This window comes from Bos indicus x Bos taurus, chromosome 3 (assembly GCF_003369695.1).
Source record: "Bos indicus x Bos taurus breed Angus x Brahman F1 hybrid chromosome 3, Bos_hybrid_MaternalHap_v2.0, whole genome shotgun sequence".
Lineage (NCBI taxonomy): Eukaryota > Metazoa > Chordata > Mammalia > Artiodactyla > Bovidae > Bos > Bos indicus x Bos taurus.
Genome location: NC_040078.1, coordinates 21,593,732 through 21,610,381, shown reverse-complemented (window position 1 = coordinate 21,610,381; position 16,650 = coordinate 21,593,732). Strand labels below are relative to the sequence as shown.

General features: G+C 40.0%; 1 protein-coding gene across 5 annotated transcripts in view; it reads left to right on the top strand.

The window, feature by feature from the left end:
* The first annotated feature begins 974 nt into the window (after positions 1 to 974).
* Positions 975 to 16,650, top strand: part of GPR89A (G protein-coupled receptor 89A) — a 57,863-nt gene continuing 42,187 nt past the window's right edge. For 3 of the 5 annotated variants that reach the window (XM_027535320.1, XM_027535342.1, XM_027535330.1), the window contains exons 1-3: positions 975 to 1,174; positions 8,360 to 8,419; positions 9,804 to 9,907. In XM_027535320.1, coding sequence (XP_027391121.1) covers positions 1,133 to 1,174; positions 8,360 to 8,419; positions 9,804 to 9,907 — 206 coding nt within the window. In that variant the 5' untranslated portion in view covers positions 975 to 1,132. Of the gene's footprint in view, positions 1,175 to 1,539; positions 1,623 to 8,359; positions 8,420 to 9,803; positions 9,908 to 16,650 lie in introns of those variants that run through there. The other 2 variants (XM_027535338.1, XM_027535346.1) reach the window with 2 other exon arrangements.

Sequence of the window (16,650 nt, the reverse complement as noted above, 5' to 3'; positions counted from 1 at the left end):
GAAAAGGATAAGCTCCACAGCAGTGCCATTAAGCCTTCACGAAATGAGTATTGAATGGATGAAGTAGTGATTATGTCTACATTTGAGCAATTCCAACATGAGTGGGGCAACTATTTCCTAAAATAACTCATCTTCAGACTCTTAAAGAATTATTCCTTGTTTTGAATTAAATCTATGTTCGTTTAACTCCTTTGTCCTACAAATATCTTTTGAGGCCATATCAATTCTATCCATTCTTTCCAATGAAGACAACTGTCAATGTACCTGAGCCTTCTTTGTTCAATTCCTTTCATCTGTCCTTATCTGATGACTCACCTCTGAGCATGCTCCAATACATCTAATTGCCTCTCAAAAGTGTGGTAAAAGAATCAGAAATTTACTTGATTAGCTGTATGTGCTAAAACCTGCCTTTATATTCTTCCCTCTTTATGCCATTGTTTGTGGACCCAAGCTAAGTTGTGACATGTAGAACGCATGATTTGTGGTATAATCCATTATTATTAACTTCACCATTATAAGGACTTCCCTGGTGGCTCAGATGGTAAAGCGTCTGCTTACAATGCGGGAGACCCGGGTTCTATCCCTGGGTCAGGAAGATCCCCTGGAGAAGGAAATGGCAACCCACTCCAGTGTTCTTGCCTGGAAAATCCCATGGATGGAGGAGCCTGGTAGGCTACAATCCATGGGGTCGCAGAGTCAGACACGACTGAGCAACTTCACTTTCACCATTATAAAAGAGAATTAAAATAAGATGTTATCTCAGGCCGCACCTCCGTTAGCCTCAGAAGTGGAAATGCTATCCTGCATTACAACTGCTTTAGAATTTTCAGACCTCGTTGTTGTACTTTGCTCCTTTTGGCCAGGCCCCCTCTAATTAATCCCCGCCCCCAGAACGTCCCCCCCCCCCCGGCCCCGCCCCCCGCTCTCAGCTCCTCAGCGTCCCTCCCACTCGGAGCCCGAGGCGGGAAGCGCTGGACGTAGTTGCTGATTGGCTGGCTGGGGCGCAGCTTGATGGCGTCGGGCTGGCGAACCCAGGCCCCCAGGCGACTGCCGCCTGTGTGAGGGGGGCCCGTGGCCTATAGTGCTGTGGCTTCGGGGAAAGTGGAGGCACGAGCCCTCGTTACTCTTCACCATGAGTTTCCTGATCGACTCCAGCATCATGATTACTTCCCAGGTGAGCCACCGCGTCCCGCCTCTGGACTCCTCAACCTGTCTCCCGAGTCGTCTTCTCCAGGCCTCGGTGATGCGGGCTGGCCCGGAGTCTCGCCCTTCTCGCCTGCGGGTAGTGCCTGCCTCACCCGTGCTCAGAGCTCCGAGAGGGTATGGGATTTGCTGCGTCCGGCTCCCTGCTCCCTCGCTGTCAGGAGGAGTCCCGCGGCCGTCCGCGCCCCCACTCATACTCCATTCCTCCTCCCATCCTACCCCACCTCCCGGTTTCCTTTCCACTTTGGGGAGAGGTCAGGTGGCCTTAGGGCTCAGAACCGGTGCCGCGAGAAGGGAGCTGTCCTCAAAGCGCCCCGAAGCTCTAGACTACGCGGCTGATCCATGGATTAGGGAAGAGTGTGGTTCCGGGTGCAGAGTGTGCGACTCGCCAATCCGGCTGGCTCCTGGGGACACGTGAGGTTAGTTGTCAAATTCTGAATCCGGATGCGGAGGAATTTGCCGCCGTCACTTCAGAGATCTAAGTATCCGTTTTCGTTTGTTAATACCTCCAACGTGTATCCTCTCGGCCACGCTTTCGGATCTTTTTCTGACCCTCTTTCCTTCATTCGTGGAAGAAATGGCTTCATTCGATGGCTAATGAAGATTAGCCATCTGCATTCATTCGTACAGTCAATAAACACGTTTATGGAGCATTATATAAAGTTCTGAGGATACATAGCTAAATAAGACATTGACTTGTCCCTGCTCTGTAGAAACTTCGTTTAGTGAGCTTTTTGTTTTTACTATGTAAATTTTTTGAGTTACTCTTTTATTTTCTACACAGCATTTATCATAGCACTGATACCATTTATGTATTCATTTATTTATGAATTTACTTTTTTTGAGACCCTATCTTTTTAATAGCTCTATCCTCCCTCCAAGTGCAGACGCTCAGTAAGTATTTATTGGCCAACTGTTAAAATTTGTAGAAGCTCAGACTACCTAATTACTGATCTCCCCCCACCTCATTTCTCCACTAACTAAAGGTATTTTTCTTTAATTGCTCTTTTTTTCAAGTGGCACATGACAGAAACAGTTCCTTTTAGGAGTTTAAAGTAAACTAAATCTTAGGTTGTTTTTTTTTGTTTTCTGTGTTTGTATTGAGTTCAGTTCAGTCGCTCAGTCATGTCCAACTCTTTGCGACCCCATGAATCGCAGCACGCCAGGCCTCCCTGTCCATTACAAACTCCTGGAGTTCACTGAGACTCACGTCCATCGAGTCAGTGATGCCATCCAGCCATCTCATCCTCTGTCGTCCCCTTCTCCTCCTGCCCTCAATCCCTCCCAGCATCAGAGTCTTTTCCAATGAGTCAACTCTTCGCATCAGGTGGCCAAAGTACTGGAGTTTCAACTTTAGCATCATTCCTTCCAAAGAAATTCCAGGGCTGATCTCCTTCAGAATGGACTGTTTGGATCTCCTTGCAGTCCAAGGGACTCTTGTAGTAGAAGCCTAATAAATATTTAATAAAAAGCACCTTTCTGGAGAGGTGTGATTGCCTTAGAAACATCTCCCCCTCATTTTTCATGTTTTATATGAACTGAAAGATTTATTTGAAAGGAAATCTGAAATCAGAGATCATATATTGAAGCTGGTTCACCCCAGGCAACATCTTGGTATAGAGATTGTTCATCATTCCACAGGATAAAGTTCACATCCTTAATTGGCTTATGTGGTCTCTTATGATGAAGACTCCGCTCTTAACCTCTTCAGCCTTGGCCTTAACCATTTCTTTGCGACCCCATGGACTATAGCCTACCAGGCTTCTCCATCCATGTGATTTTCCAGGCAAGAGTACTGGAGTGGGTTGCCATTTCCTCCTCCAATACACTAGCCTTACTGAACTTCTTTTAGTTCCTTAACCTGGCCATGCTGTCATGCCTCCAGGTTTCCGCCAGTCTGTTCTCTTTCTGGACCTTTTTCCCATACTCCTTCTTTCTCCCGACTGAGTCCTACTCAGCCTTTGTTTCTCAACATGGATATCCATAAAACCTCTTCCAGGCTGGACTAGATATCCCTTGACATGTTTTCCTAGTACCCTTTGCCCATTTCCCTTATAGTAGCACTATCGCATTGTTTCATAATTCCTTGTCCATCTCCTCCATAGATTACAAACCTTGAGACAGTGTCCATGCTGTCTTGTTCACCCTTACCCTTAAGACCTGGTACATATTAGACACCAATAAATATTTGTTAAATAAAAATGTAAATAAATGATCCAAGAAAGGAATCTTTTTCTAGTCGGTTCTTTAAACTATCCTGCTAATGGCCTTTTTTTTTTTTTTTTAATCTGTAGCTAATTTTCAATTTAGGAGTTATCTTTTGTGACAGCAACTGTTATCTAACCTCTGTTTTCAGCCTTCTCTACAGTTATAAGACTTATCAGTTCCAAAGTACACTCTAAGGCTCAAGGTCAAGACTGCACAATTTCAAAAATATTCTCTTTTTTGAATAAATGCAGTGCACATTCTTGTTTTATTTGCAAAATGTTTAAAGTTGCTTTTCCCTTTTGCATGCTTTTTAGATCCTGTATAATCTTGCCAGAATTTGTATTAATCCTGGACTTCTTGAATTTTCCTGGTATTTTTTTATATTAGTTGTGTAAAAGTCTTTACACTTTTTTTGTCAATATGAAAGGAAGCCACAATGAAATATAAAGGTGCGTATCTCTTCTCTCTTTTTCTCCCATTTCCTGCCCCCTCATATAGACTTATCAATTTCATTTGTTTTCTTTTTCTTGTCTAAAGTCCCATTTCAGAGTGATCTTAATGAAATATATATTTTTTATTATCCATCTCACCATATACACTGCTCTTTAAATGCCTAACTTCAACTGCAGTCATGACTTCAGAAATCATTTAAATATTGCCTCTAAACTATGAATTTAAATGTCTCCACTGGTAATGATTTAAAATAGCCAAAGGATCTCATAAGTAGTCTAGGGGTATTTTGTCCTAATCTATTCACCCTCTTCCTTTTCTACTTGGTCTAAAATCATGGATCCAAGCTCCTTCATATTCACTTGTTTCTTTGCCTGCATGTAAAGTCCACAATTGGATCACTGCTGTAGTTTGTCTACTGCTAACTCAGGAGCCAGTACTTTGGCCACCTGATGCAAAGAACTGACTCATTGGAAAAGACCCTGATGCTGGGAAAGATTGAAGGCAGGAGGAGAACGGGATGACAGAGGATGAGATGGTTGGATGACATCACCAACTCGATGAACATGAGTTTGAGTAAGCTCTGGGAGTTGGTGGTGGACAGGGAAGCCTGGTGTGCTGCAGTCCATGGGGTCGCAAAGAGTCGGACACGACTGAGTAACTGAACTGAACTGAACTCATGAGCCTGAAGGCTTTCGTAGAAAATCACATATGTGCAGATTGCTGATGCCTTGAGTTTATGGACACCCTTAGGTCATTGATTCTTTTTTTTTTCTTTAATCAGCTCCTTGTTCCCTTCCCTTCATAATTTCTCTGAGTTTTTAATCACTCTTTTCAAAGCCCCTTTTTTCAATTTCACCTCTCCTGCCCTTAGCAGATGACCTTGCCTCCTACTTGATCAACAAAAGTGAGGCCAAAAGGTGTGAGCTCCTTCTACATCTTAATCTAAGCAGTTGTCTATGTCCATGACCATTCCCAACTCCTTTCCTCCCATGTCAGAAGATAAGGTGCCCCTTACTCCTGTTTAAAGCCATGTTTTCCACATGTACCTTTGATTGTGGAGCAGCTTGTTGTGAAGTGATTATAAGCACAAGCTTTGGGGTCAGCCACACAGACTTCAGCTTGATTCTGACACCCACTATAAGTGAGTTAATTAGGCTACAGTCTCATTCTTGGCTGTCCCTTGAGTAATCTGTGTTTATTGTCTCTACTGTGTTACCGCCCATGCACCCCCAACCCAGTGAAGTCTAGTTCCTGCCTCCACCTCACTACTCAAACTGTTTTCCTTAAGGTCAGCGTTGACCTCCCAGTTACCAAATCCTTTGAACATTTTTCAATCCTGGTTCTCTTGTCCGTCTACTTTTTTAACATGTCTTTAAACTCTATTCCCTTTGGTTTCAGGATACCACACTGTTCTGGCACCTATTATTTCTCTGACCATTCCTTCTCTGTCTCCTTCCCGGTCTCTTCTTCCCATTCCTACTCTCTACTATTTTCTTCTTGGCATATTGCTCTCTTCACTCTATATACTATTCCTGAATGATCTCATATTCTTTGACGGTTTCAACTCTCAGGTGTGTCTCAGCTGTCCCTTCATAATCTTTTATGTCAACTTGGGTGGCCCTCAAGCACTTAGTATATCTAAAAGTGGACCCGTCATCTTCCTGTCTCCCATCCACATTCCCCAATTTTTTTCCTCCAGTAGTCTTTATATAAAGTGGATGGCCTCCTTCTTCATCCTATATTCCAAACTAATCATCCTTAATTCCTCCCTGCTGATTTTACCTTCGAAGTACTCAAATGTGTTGCCTCCTCTCCAACTACTGATGTTTTAATTCAGTTCAGTTCAGTTCACTTCAGTTGCTCAGTCATGTATGACTCTTTGCAACCCCATGAACCGCAGCATGCCAGGCCTCCCTGTCCACCACCAACTCCCGGAGTCCACCCAAACTCATGTCCATTGAGTCGGTGATGCCATCCAACCATCTCATCCTCTGTCATCCCCTTCTCCTCCTGCCTTCAATCTTTCCTAACATCAGAATCTTTTCAAATGAGTTAACTTTTCACATCAGGTGGCCAAAATATTGGAGTTTCAGCTTCAACATCAGTCCTTCCAACGAACACTCAGGACTGATCTCCTTTAGGATGGACTGGTTGGATCTCCTTGCAGTCCAAGGGACTCTCAAGAGTCTTCTCCAACAGCACAGTTCAAAAGCATCAATTCTTTGGCGCTCAGCTTTCTTTATAGTCCAACTCTCACATCCATACATGACCACTGGAAAAACCATTTTTTACTGTTTTAATTCAGGCCTTTGTTATCTCTCATCTGAACTGCTGCAGCAACCTCCTGTTCTGTTTCTTTCTCTACAGTGTTGTTTCCTTCAGAGAGTCCCCATAGTTTCTCTGTAAAATAAACCTGGCCATGTCTTTTCCATCCTTAAATAACTCATCACCTACAGACTATGATTCAAGCTCTTTACAGTGACCTTTGGGGCTTTCCATCATTGGTCCTCTATTCCTCCCCTCTTTGCCTCATTTTTAACCACTTTTTTCTTTGAACTTTGTCTCCCAGCAGTGCCAAACCATGTGTAGTTACCAGTATATACCATGCTATTTCTCACCTCTGTGCCTTTACTCATGCTCTTTGCTGTCTGAAAAAGAAGACCTGTCCACCCCCACTACCTGTCTTTACCTGCCTAATTCTTTTTCAACACCTTAAGAGAGTGTTTGGTTCTTTTGTTTGTTTTAAAATATTTTAGGGACGGTGGGAACCTTTGAGTGTATGTGAATATCTTGAAGCCTCTCTCTAGAAAAATGCATATAATCCTCAAATTTGCACATGATACCAGGTTTTAACTCTAAATTAAAACCTCCTTCAGCCAAGGTATTATCTTCCCCAGAAAAATCTGTCCTAACCCCATACCAGATTTGTTTAGTCTCCCTCTTTCATGTTCTTTAACAATATCATGTGCATGTCTCTATCATTGCATGTCCCATATTACACAATAATTACTTGGTGTCTTCACCACTATACTATACCTCCTTGACAGTAGTAACAATCTTACTCATCTTTGTGTCCTCATCACTTAGCACAGTACATAGATGTTGTTACCAAAGAATTGAGGTTGAATGTTCCTGAAGAACAAGCCATCTTTCACTGTGCACCATTTATCCATTCAGCAAACATTTATGGGGAGCCTGCTATGTCCCGGGCATTGTGCTGGGTGCTAAAATACAAAGATTGACAAGACAAATGTGACCCTTATCCTCACAGAACTTACAGTCTTTTTAAAAAGAGTGTATTTAAATTAGACATTAAAAAACTGTGTGGCAAATGCTTTAGTAAGGGAAATGCAAGGTAGGATAATAGGATTATGTAAAAAGAGTAAGTTATCTATATTTGGGAGGCCAGAGAAGGCCTTCTAGAAGTAATAATAGTAAAGATTTGTAGGATAAGTGAGGAGGAGACTGGAGAGAAGTTCCTGTCAAAGGATAACATCTGCAAAGGTCCTGGTATGAAAGAATGTTATATCTAAAGAAGCACAGGCAGTTCCATGTGGCTGAAAACACGAATTTGGTGGATAGGAGGGACATAGTAAGAGGAGGAAGAATCTGCTAAATCATACTCGAGAGTTCACACTTGCTCCTGAAGTGAGTTGGAAGGCATAAAATAATTTTATTCTGAAATAATGCCACTCACAGCAACATGGATGGACCTAGAGATTATCATACTAAGTAAATCAGAGAGAAAGACAAATACCGTATGATATCACTTATATTTGGAATCTAAAGTATGACACGAACTTACTTATGAAATAGAAACAGACTCACAGACATAGAAAACACACTTATGGCTACCAAAGGGGAAAGGGGGTGAGGGAGGGATAAATTCAGAGTTTTCAGTTAGCATATGCAAACTATATAAAATAAGCAACAAGTTCTACTGCATAGCACAGTATTGGAAACCATATCCGATATCCTGTAATAAACCGTAATGGAAAGGAATATGAAAAACAATATGTGTGTGTGTGTGTATATATATATATATGTGTATGTATAACTGAATACACCAGAAACTAACACAACCTTTTAAAGCAACTATAATTTTTAAAAAGAATTTTATTTTTTGATAACATTCTTAGCCAATACAAGAAGAGGAGTTGTGTCAGAGTATGTGTATGTGGAAAAGGTATTTACCAGTGAAAAATAAATGAGCTTTAGAACAATGAACAGAGCTGTCATGTGCCTACTATCTTAATTTGTGCCCAACTTAAAACATGTTCTAAAACAAGGATAATTTCAAAAATTGAAGAGCATTTCAACATCTGGTCCACTCTTGAGGACTTTAATAAGTAGTGTTATATGAGTGGATGTCACCTTTAATCTCTAAAATAAGCTATTTAGTTAGGCAACCTTTTATCATAAAGTGGTCTGTAAAAGGCATTTCTCAAAAGATTGTGTATTGACATGCTGATCTTCTATCTTCTTTCTCCTCTAGATACTTTTCTTTGGATTTGGGTGGCTTTTTTTCATGCGACAGCTGTTTAAGGACTACGAGGTAAGAAGAGATCATTTTGATTATGCTAATATTATGTGAACTTATTGTTTTAAATGGGAAAAGAAAAATACCTTCATTAAAGAAAAAATCATGTTTGAGAAAAACAATTATCATATTATATCGCTTATATGTGAAATCTAAAAAAATGATACAAGTGAACTTATTTACAACATAAAAGTCGACTCACAGACATAGAAAACAAACTCATGGTTACCATGGGGAAAGTGGAGAAAGCAGGCAAAGGGATAAATTGGGACTTTGGGTTTACAGATATACACTACTACATGTAAAATAGATAAGTAACAAGGGTCTACTGTAGAGCACAAGGAATTGTACTCAGTATCTTGTAATAACCTGTAATGGAAAAAATCTGAAATATGTGTGTGTGTGTGTATATATATATGAATCACTTTGCTGTACACCTGAAACATTTTAAATCAGCTATACTTCAGTTAAAAAACCATTTATGCTTGAACTTTCATGACCTGTGATGGTCAAAAAAAATAAAAAAGGATAATCATGTTCACTCCCAAGATGGGAAGCTTTTGCTACTATAATATATAATTCTTAAATTGAAGAATATAATTAAGCTTAGTTGATTTTTTTTTTTAATGCCCAGAAGCCAGGATCAAGAAATATCATGGTTTAGTCATATTAGTATACACATCAATAGCAAATAGTTCTTTGGGAGAGAATTTAACTTGTAATGTCTCATAAATATACTCATTCATTTGGGTATCTGGCATTCAGTGTTAATTATCAGTCTGACATCCTAAGTTAATTCTAAGGCTGGTCTGAATCATATCTTAGGGTTTGAATTCAGAAAGACAACAGCCTACATTGGACATTTCCTGATTAATCTTCCTCATTTAGTAATAAGCTCAATGGTCATGGACTATCTGGGGTCATTTCTAGTATGTTCTCCATTAAACTTCCCCAGGGAGTTTGAGTTGTTGTCTAAAAGAGCCCAGATTTCTAGAGATTCTCTCCTGCTCATTACTGTAAGGCCTCCTAGGAGAGGTTCTAAAACTGTTTCAAGGTCTGTGCAGAATGTTGAAGGAACCCTTTTAGAACTAACCTATATATCTAAATCTGTCATTTTTTGTCAGTGTACATCAAGAATTTTAAGTGCTACTTCTGACCTTGTCACTTCATCTTCTTGTGCTTTAAATTTTTCATCCACAAGAGGATGATGGTAATAGTAACCTATGAATTAGAAGTACAACCTATTTTCATCTATTCTTTTAGCTCTAGACAGGTTACTGTCATGGTCCTGTTTCTAATAACTTGAGAATTTCTTCAAAATAAGTTTTCTGACTTGTAATCATCAACTCAATATTTCACACAAGGAAATTACTTTTCGTCTCTATTTGACTTTTAACAGGTGCGTCAGTATGTGGTACAGGTGATCTTCTCTGTGACTTTTGCATTTTCTTGCACCATGTTTGAGCTCATCATCTTTGAAATCTTAGGAGTATTGAATAGCAGGTGAGTAAGAGTACTAATTGGGTCTCCTCTTAAAGAGACCTATGTTACTTTCTTTATGGTGGAAGATTTACTGGCATCCCATAGCTGAAAAAAAATCCACTGTGTAGTTAGTTTAGTCTCACTTTTCACTTTCATGCGTTGGAGAAAGAAATGGCAACCCACTCCAGTGTTCTTGCCTGGAGAATCCCAGGGACGGGGGAGCCTGGTGGGCTGCTGTCTATGGGGTCGCACAGAGTCGGACGCGACTGAAGCGACTTAGCAGCAGCAGCAGCAGTAACTGTAATAATCGTAGCAAATATGGGTTTCAGGCACCTAGTAACGGGCTTGACAAAGATTGTGAAATAGCAGGAAAACAAGTCTGAACATTAGTTCTGAAGTACTAATTGAGACTGGGCTGTGAGAACCTAGGTCCCAGGCTTTACTATAAGAAGGTTTATTTTTCTCAAGCTGCTCTCTGATTGAATCCCAGGAAGAGCTCTTCACATTGTCCTGCTGATGGAGAAATCTCTACCTGGAAAGATCCAAATTCCTCAGAGCTAGTTAAGGGCTTCTATGAAGACTGAACTCCAGTTCTTACCAATGTAGTTAATTTTGTTTATTTCACAGGCATGTTCAAGTCTGATTGAACTTAAGAGTGTTCTTTAAAGCATTTTTAAAAAGTAACTCCTGTCCTCCTCCAAAAAATAGACCTGTTATGAACAGTCTATCCAAAATATTTCTTGCTTGTTAAACTGCAGGCTTCCTTTTTGCCAGTATTTGTGTTTAGAGTACATCAGCTATTCTGTGTAGAGTTTTGTTGTACCTTTTTAAAATCACTGCATGGAAAAGTCTTAAGAATAAAGTGGGATTGGCTCTGTAGTCAGGAATCAATGCTGAGCTAAGCTGTGTAACTCATTATATATAGATCCCTGAGTCTTGAGACTTATAAAGAGATTATATTCTCAAATTCCTATTTTGAGAATCAGAGTTGATGATCATAGTCTCGTAATGGATAAATTAAGAACTTGTAAAACAGGACAATGTTCTGACTTTGTGGTTTTTAAACTTGTTCTTTAATAATCCAAACCTTTCTTGGGTGAGCTAAATATAGATCCTATGACTATCGAGACTAGGCAAGTGTTATTTTACATGCTAATTATTAAATTTTATGTAAGGGTCCAGAAATAAACCAAAGCATATACAGTCAACTGTTTGACAAGGGAGCCAAGAATACTCAATGGAGAAAAGACTTCAATATCTTTTCAATATTGAAGAAAACATCTTCAATAAAAGATGGAGGGAAAATTATATATTCACATGTAATAGAGTGAAACTTGACCCCCGTCTTATATTACTCACAAACATTAACTGGAAATGGATTCAGTTCAGTCGCTCAGTCGTGTCCGACTCTGCAACCCTGTGGACTGCAGCACACCAGGCCTCCCTGTCCATCACCAAATCCCGGAGTTTACTCAAACTCATGTCCATTGAGTTGGTGATGCCATGCAACCATCTCATCCTCTGTCATCCCCTTCTCCTCCCACCTTCAGTCTTTCCCAGCATCAGGGTCTTTTCTGATGAGTCAGTTCTTCGAGTCAGGTGGCCAAAGTATTGGAGTTTCAGCTTCAACATCAGTCCTTCCAGTGAATATTCAGAACTGATTTTCTTTAAAATGGACTGGTTGGATCTCCTTGCAGTCCAAGGGACTCTCAAGAGTCTTCTCCAACACCACAGTTCAAAAGCATCAATTCTTCGACACTCAGCTTTCTTTATAGTCCAACTCTCACATCCATACATGACTACTGGAAAAACCATAGCCTTGACTAGATGGACCTTTCTTGGCAAAGTAATGTCTCTGCTTTTTAATATGCTGTATAGGTTGGTCCAAGGAGTAAGCGTCTTTTAATTTCATGGCTGCAGTCACCATCTGCAGTGATTTTGGAGCCCCCAAAAATAGTCTCTCACTGTTTCCACTGTTTGCCCATCTATTTGCCATGAAGTGATGGGACCAGATGCCATGATCTTAGTTTTCTGAATGTTGAGCTTTAAGTCAACTTTTCACTCTCCTCTTTGACTTTCATCAAGAGGCTCTTTAATTCTCCTTCACTTTCTTCCATAAGGGTGGTGTTATCTGTATATCTTAGGTTATTGCTTTTTCTCCTGGCAATCTTGATTCCAGCTTGTGCTTCATCCAGCCCAGTGTTTCTCATGATGTACTCTGCTTATACGTTAAATAAGCAGGGTGACAATATACAGCCTTGATGTACTCCTTTCCCTGTTTGGAATCAGTCCATTGTTCCATGTCCAGTTCTAACTGTTGCTTCCTGATCTGCATATAGGTTTCTCAAGAGGCAGGTCAGGTGGTCTGGTATTCCCATCTCTTTAAGAATTTTCCACAGTTTGTGGTAATCCACACAGTCAAAGGCTTTGGCATAGTCAATAAAGCAGAAATAGATGTTTTTCTGGAACTCTCTTGCTTTTTTGATAATCCAACGGATTTTGGCAATTTGAACTCCGGTTCCTTTGCCTTTTCTAAAACCAGCTTGAACATCTGGAAGTTCACGGTTCACGTATTGCTGAAGCCTGGCTTGGAGAATTTTGAGCATTACTTTACTAGCGTGTGAGATGAGTGCAATTGTGCAGTAGTTGGAGCATTCTTTGGCATTGCCTTTCTTTGGGATTAGAATGAAAACTGACTTCTTCCAGTCCTGTGGCCACTGCTGAGTTTTCCAAATTTGCTGGCATATTGAATGCAGCACTTTCACAGCATCATCTTTTAGGATTTGAAATAGCTCAACTGGGATTCCATCACCTCCACTAACTTTGTTCATAGTGGTGCTTCCTAAGGCCCAGTTGACTTCACATTCCAGGATGTCTGGCTCTAGGTGACTGATCATACCACTGTGATTATATTGGTCGTGAAGATCTTTTTTGTACAGTTCTGTGTATTCTTGCCACCTATTTTTAATATTTTCTGCTTCTGTTAGGTCCATACCATTGCTGTCCTTTATTGAGCCAATCTTTGCACAAAATGTTCCCCTGGTATCGCTAATTTTCTTGAAGAGATCTTGAAATGGATTAAAGACTTAAATGTAAAACTTTAAACCATGAAGCTCTTAGAAGAAAATATAGCAGAAAAACTCCTTGAAAATGTTTTTTTTTTTTTTAAATCACACCTAAAGCACAAACAGCAACATCAAAAACAAACAGTTGAACTATATCAAACTAAAATCTTCTGCCCAGCAAAATGAACCATCAACAAAGTGAAAAGACCACCTATAGAAGGGAAAAAATATTTGTAAATCATTTATCTGATACGGAGTTAATATCCAAAGCATATAAAGAACTTGTAACTCAATAGCAAAAAAACAAATAATCCAGTTTTAAAACGGGCAAAGGACCTGAATAGACATTTTCCAAAGATTTATCAGGCCAACAGATACATGAAAATATGCTCAACATTACTAGTCATTAGAGAGATGATACCTCGTATCTGTTAGAGTGGCTATCATCGGAAAGACAAAAGATGACAAATAGTGGTCTTGATGTAGAGAAAAGGGAACCTTTGTGCACTGTTGCTAGGGTTGTAAATTGATACAGCTGCTATGGAAAACAGTGTGGAGGCTCCTCAAAAAAATAAAAATAGAACTACCATATGATCCAGCAATTCCAGCTCTGAAAGTATGTCCAAAGAAAATGAAAACACTAACTCGAAACACCTCATGTTGCTTGCAGCATTATTTACAGTAGTCAAGACATGAAACAACCTCAGTGTCCATGGAGAGATGAATGGATAAAGTATGAAATGTATATACAATGTATAGAATGAAGAAATCCTTCCATTTGTGACAACATGGATGGACCTTGAAGGCATTATGCTAAGTGAAACAAGTCAGACAGAGAAAGACAAATACTGTATGGTTCCACTTATATGTGGAACCTAAAAGCAAAAACAAAAATAAGAACACCAAACTCTTAGAAAAAGAGATCAGATTAGTGGTTGCTAGAGGGAGTTTCGGAGAAGGCAATGGCACCCCACTCCAGTACTCTTGCCTGGAAAATCCCATGGACGGAGGAGCCTGGTAGGCTCCAGTCCATGGTGTCACTGAGGGTCGGACACGACTGAGTGACTTCACTTTAACTTTTCACTTTCACGCATAAGGAAATGGCAACCTACTCCAGGGTTCTTTCCTGGAGAATCCCAGGGATGGGGAACCCTAGCGGGCTGCTGTCTATGGGGTCACACAGAGTCGGACACGACTGAAGTGACTTAGCAGCAGCAGAGGGAGTTTGGAGGAGGGGCAATTGAAGGAAGGTGGCTAATTTGCTGTGTGATATGTGGGAAAGTTAAGAGTAAATCCTAATTCTCATCATGAGAGTTTGAGAGTTTTTTGTTTTGTTTTGTTTTTTACTGTATCTAAATGAGAGAATGATGTTAACTAAACCTTTTGTAATCATTTCACAATATATGTAAATCAACCATCATTGTGGACTCCTAAAGCTTATTTAGTGGTCTATGTCAGCTATTTCTCAATAAAGCTAGAAAAAAAAATTTTTATTATCACAACCTGAAAGTTTTACTGCTATCTAACCAGAGGTCAGCACCATTCCTGTAAAGAGCCAGAGAGTAAATATTTTAGGCTCTGTGGGCCACACTATTTCTATTGTAACTACTCACGTTGCTGTTGCAGAGCCAAAGCAGCCAGAGGCAATATGTAATCAAATGGGTGTAACTGTGTTCCGGTAAAACTTCATTTATAAAAACAGGTGACTGACTGGCCATGAGTAATGTCTAGGTTAGAAAGGACTTTGACTCAGTCTAAAACCAAAATTATTGTTTTTGGTAGCTGATGTCCCCCAACTTTTGACTCATTTATTGTTAATCCCATATAGTAAGATATGTCACTCAGTTACTTGGATTTATATTCCTCAAATAGCTTATCTTAAAGATTATGAAAGTAGCATTGCTAAATCTGGTTCTTCTCTAGGTCCTTTGTAGGGATTGGGTAGGCTAAGATGTATCTTCAGTTATACCTATTTTTTCATACTAACAGTTGGTCCTACAATGTAACAGAATTATGGATTGTGATCATATATTATTAACTGTGCATTGACTATTCACAATAGTTTTCAAAGGAAAATCTTCGACCTGAACAAGAGTATTCTTTTGGCTCATCTCTAAGCAGAAGTGCTGTAGCCTTCTATTCAAATACGTAATCTTGTTGGTATCCTTAATTTTCTCAAGAGACTATCACTTTACCCTCAGTTCAAATTGCAGTTAAAATATATGGTTTGCTTTTAATGGGCAATATGGATTACACTTGTCATTTCAAACCCACTGCCTCCCAGTATCTTTCAGAAATTTAGCTGAAATACTGAGTACAGTTGCCTGGAGGATGTGCATGTTGTTTCTCTAAATGCTCAAAAGTGGGTAATCCAGATGAGCAAAAGCTGTCAGTTTATCTAAACTAAATGGTATTGGCTCTCTGTAGGATAGCCTTTGCTCTGTGTTTTATGATTCCTGCCATATGCACTAAGGAGTAAACAGTAAGAAATAGCCCACTGAAACTCACTGATGTTTCTCTTGAAAGCATGGTGTGAAGAACATTGTTAATTGCCCTCATATTTTCTTCTTTAAGAAATCTTTGGAGAAATTTCAATATGATCATGGTAATAATTCAGTTATAATTAGTAATAATTATGCTGGAATAAACACAAGCTGGAATCAAGATTGCCGGGAGAAATATTAATAACCTCAGATATGCAGATGACACCACCCTTATGGCAGAAAGTGAAGAGGAACTCAAAAGCCTCTTGATGAAAGTGAAAGTGGAGAGTGAAAAAGTTGGCTTAAAGCTCAACATTCAGAAAACGAAGATCATGGCATCTGGTCCCATCATTTCGTGGGAAATAGATGTGGAAACAGTGTCAGACTTTATTTTTCTGGGCTCCAAAATCACTGCACATGGTGACTGCAGCCATGAAATTAAAAGACGCTTACTCCTTGGAAGGACAGTTATGACCAACCTAGATAGCATATTCAAAAGCAGACACATTACTTTGCCAACAAAGGTCCGTCTAGTCAAGGCTATGGTTTTTCCTGTGGTCACGTATGGATGTGAGAGTTGGACTGTGAAGAAGGCTGAGCGCCAAAGAACTGATGCTTTTGAACTGTGGTGTTGGAGAAGACTCTTGAGAGTCCCTTGGACTGCAAGGGGATCCAACCAGTCCATTCTGAAGGAGATCAGCCCTGGGATTTCTTTGGAGGGAATGATGCTGAAGCTGAAACTCCAATACTTTGGCCATCTCATGCAAAGAGTTGACTCATTGGAAAAAAACTCTGATGCTGGGAGGGATTGGGGGCAGGAGGAGAAGGGGACAAAAGAGGATGAGATGGCTGGATGGCATCACTGACTCGATGGATGTGAGTCTGAGTGAACTCCGGGAGTTTGTGATGGACAGGGAGGCCTGGCGTGCTGTAGTTCATGGGGTCGCAAAGAGTCGGACACGACTGAACTGAACTGAACTGATGCTTCCCTTATAATTTGTTTTTCTTACATACACTATGATGTATCAAACTGATCGAATTTTCTATTTTACATTGACCGTTAGAAAATGTAAAGCTAAATTTATGACCCACCTGTAGCAAGTTTCTAGAACTCTAAGGTATGAATTTTCATAATAACCATCAGGCCTAGCCTGATATTCTACCTAGATTTTGCCATTGTTTTTCCTCCCTTTCATATTACCTTGTAGTTTTTTTC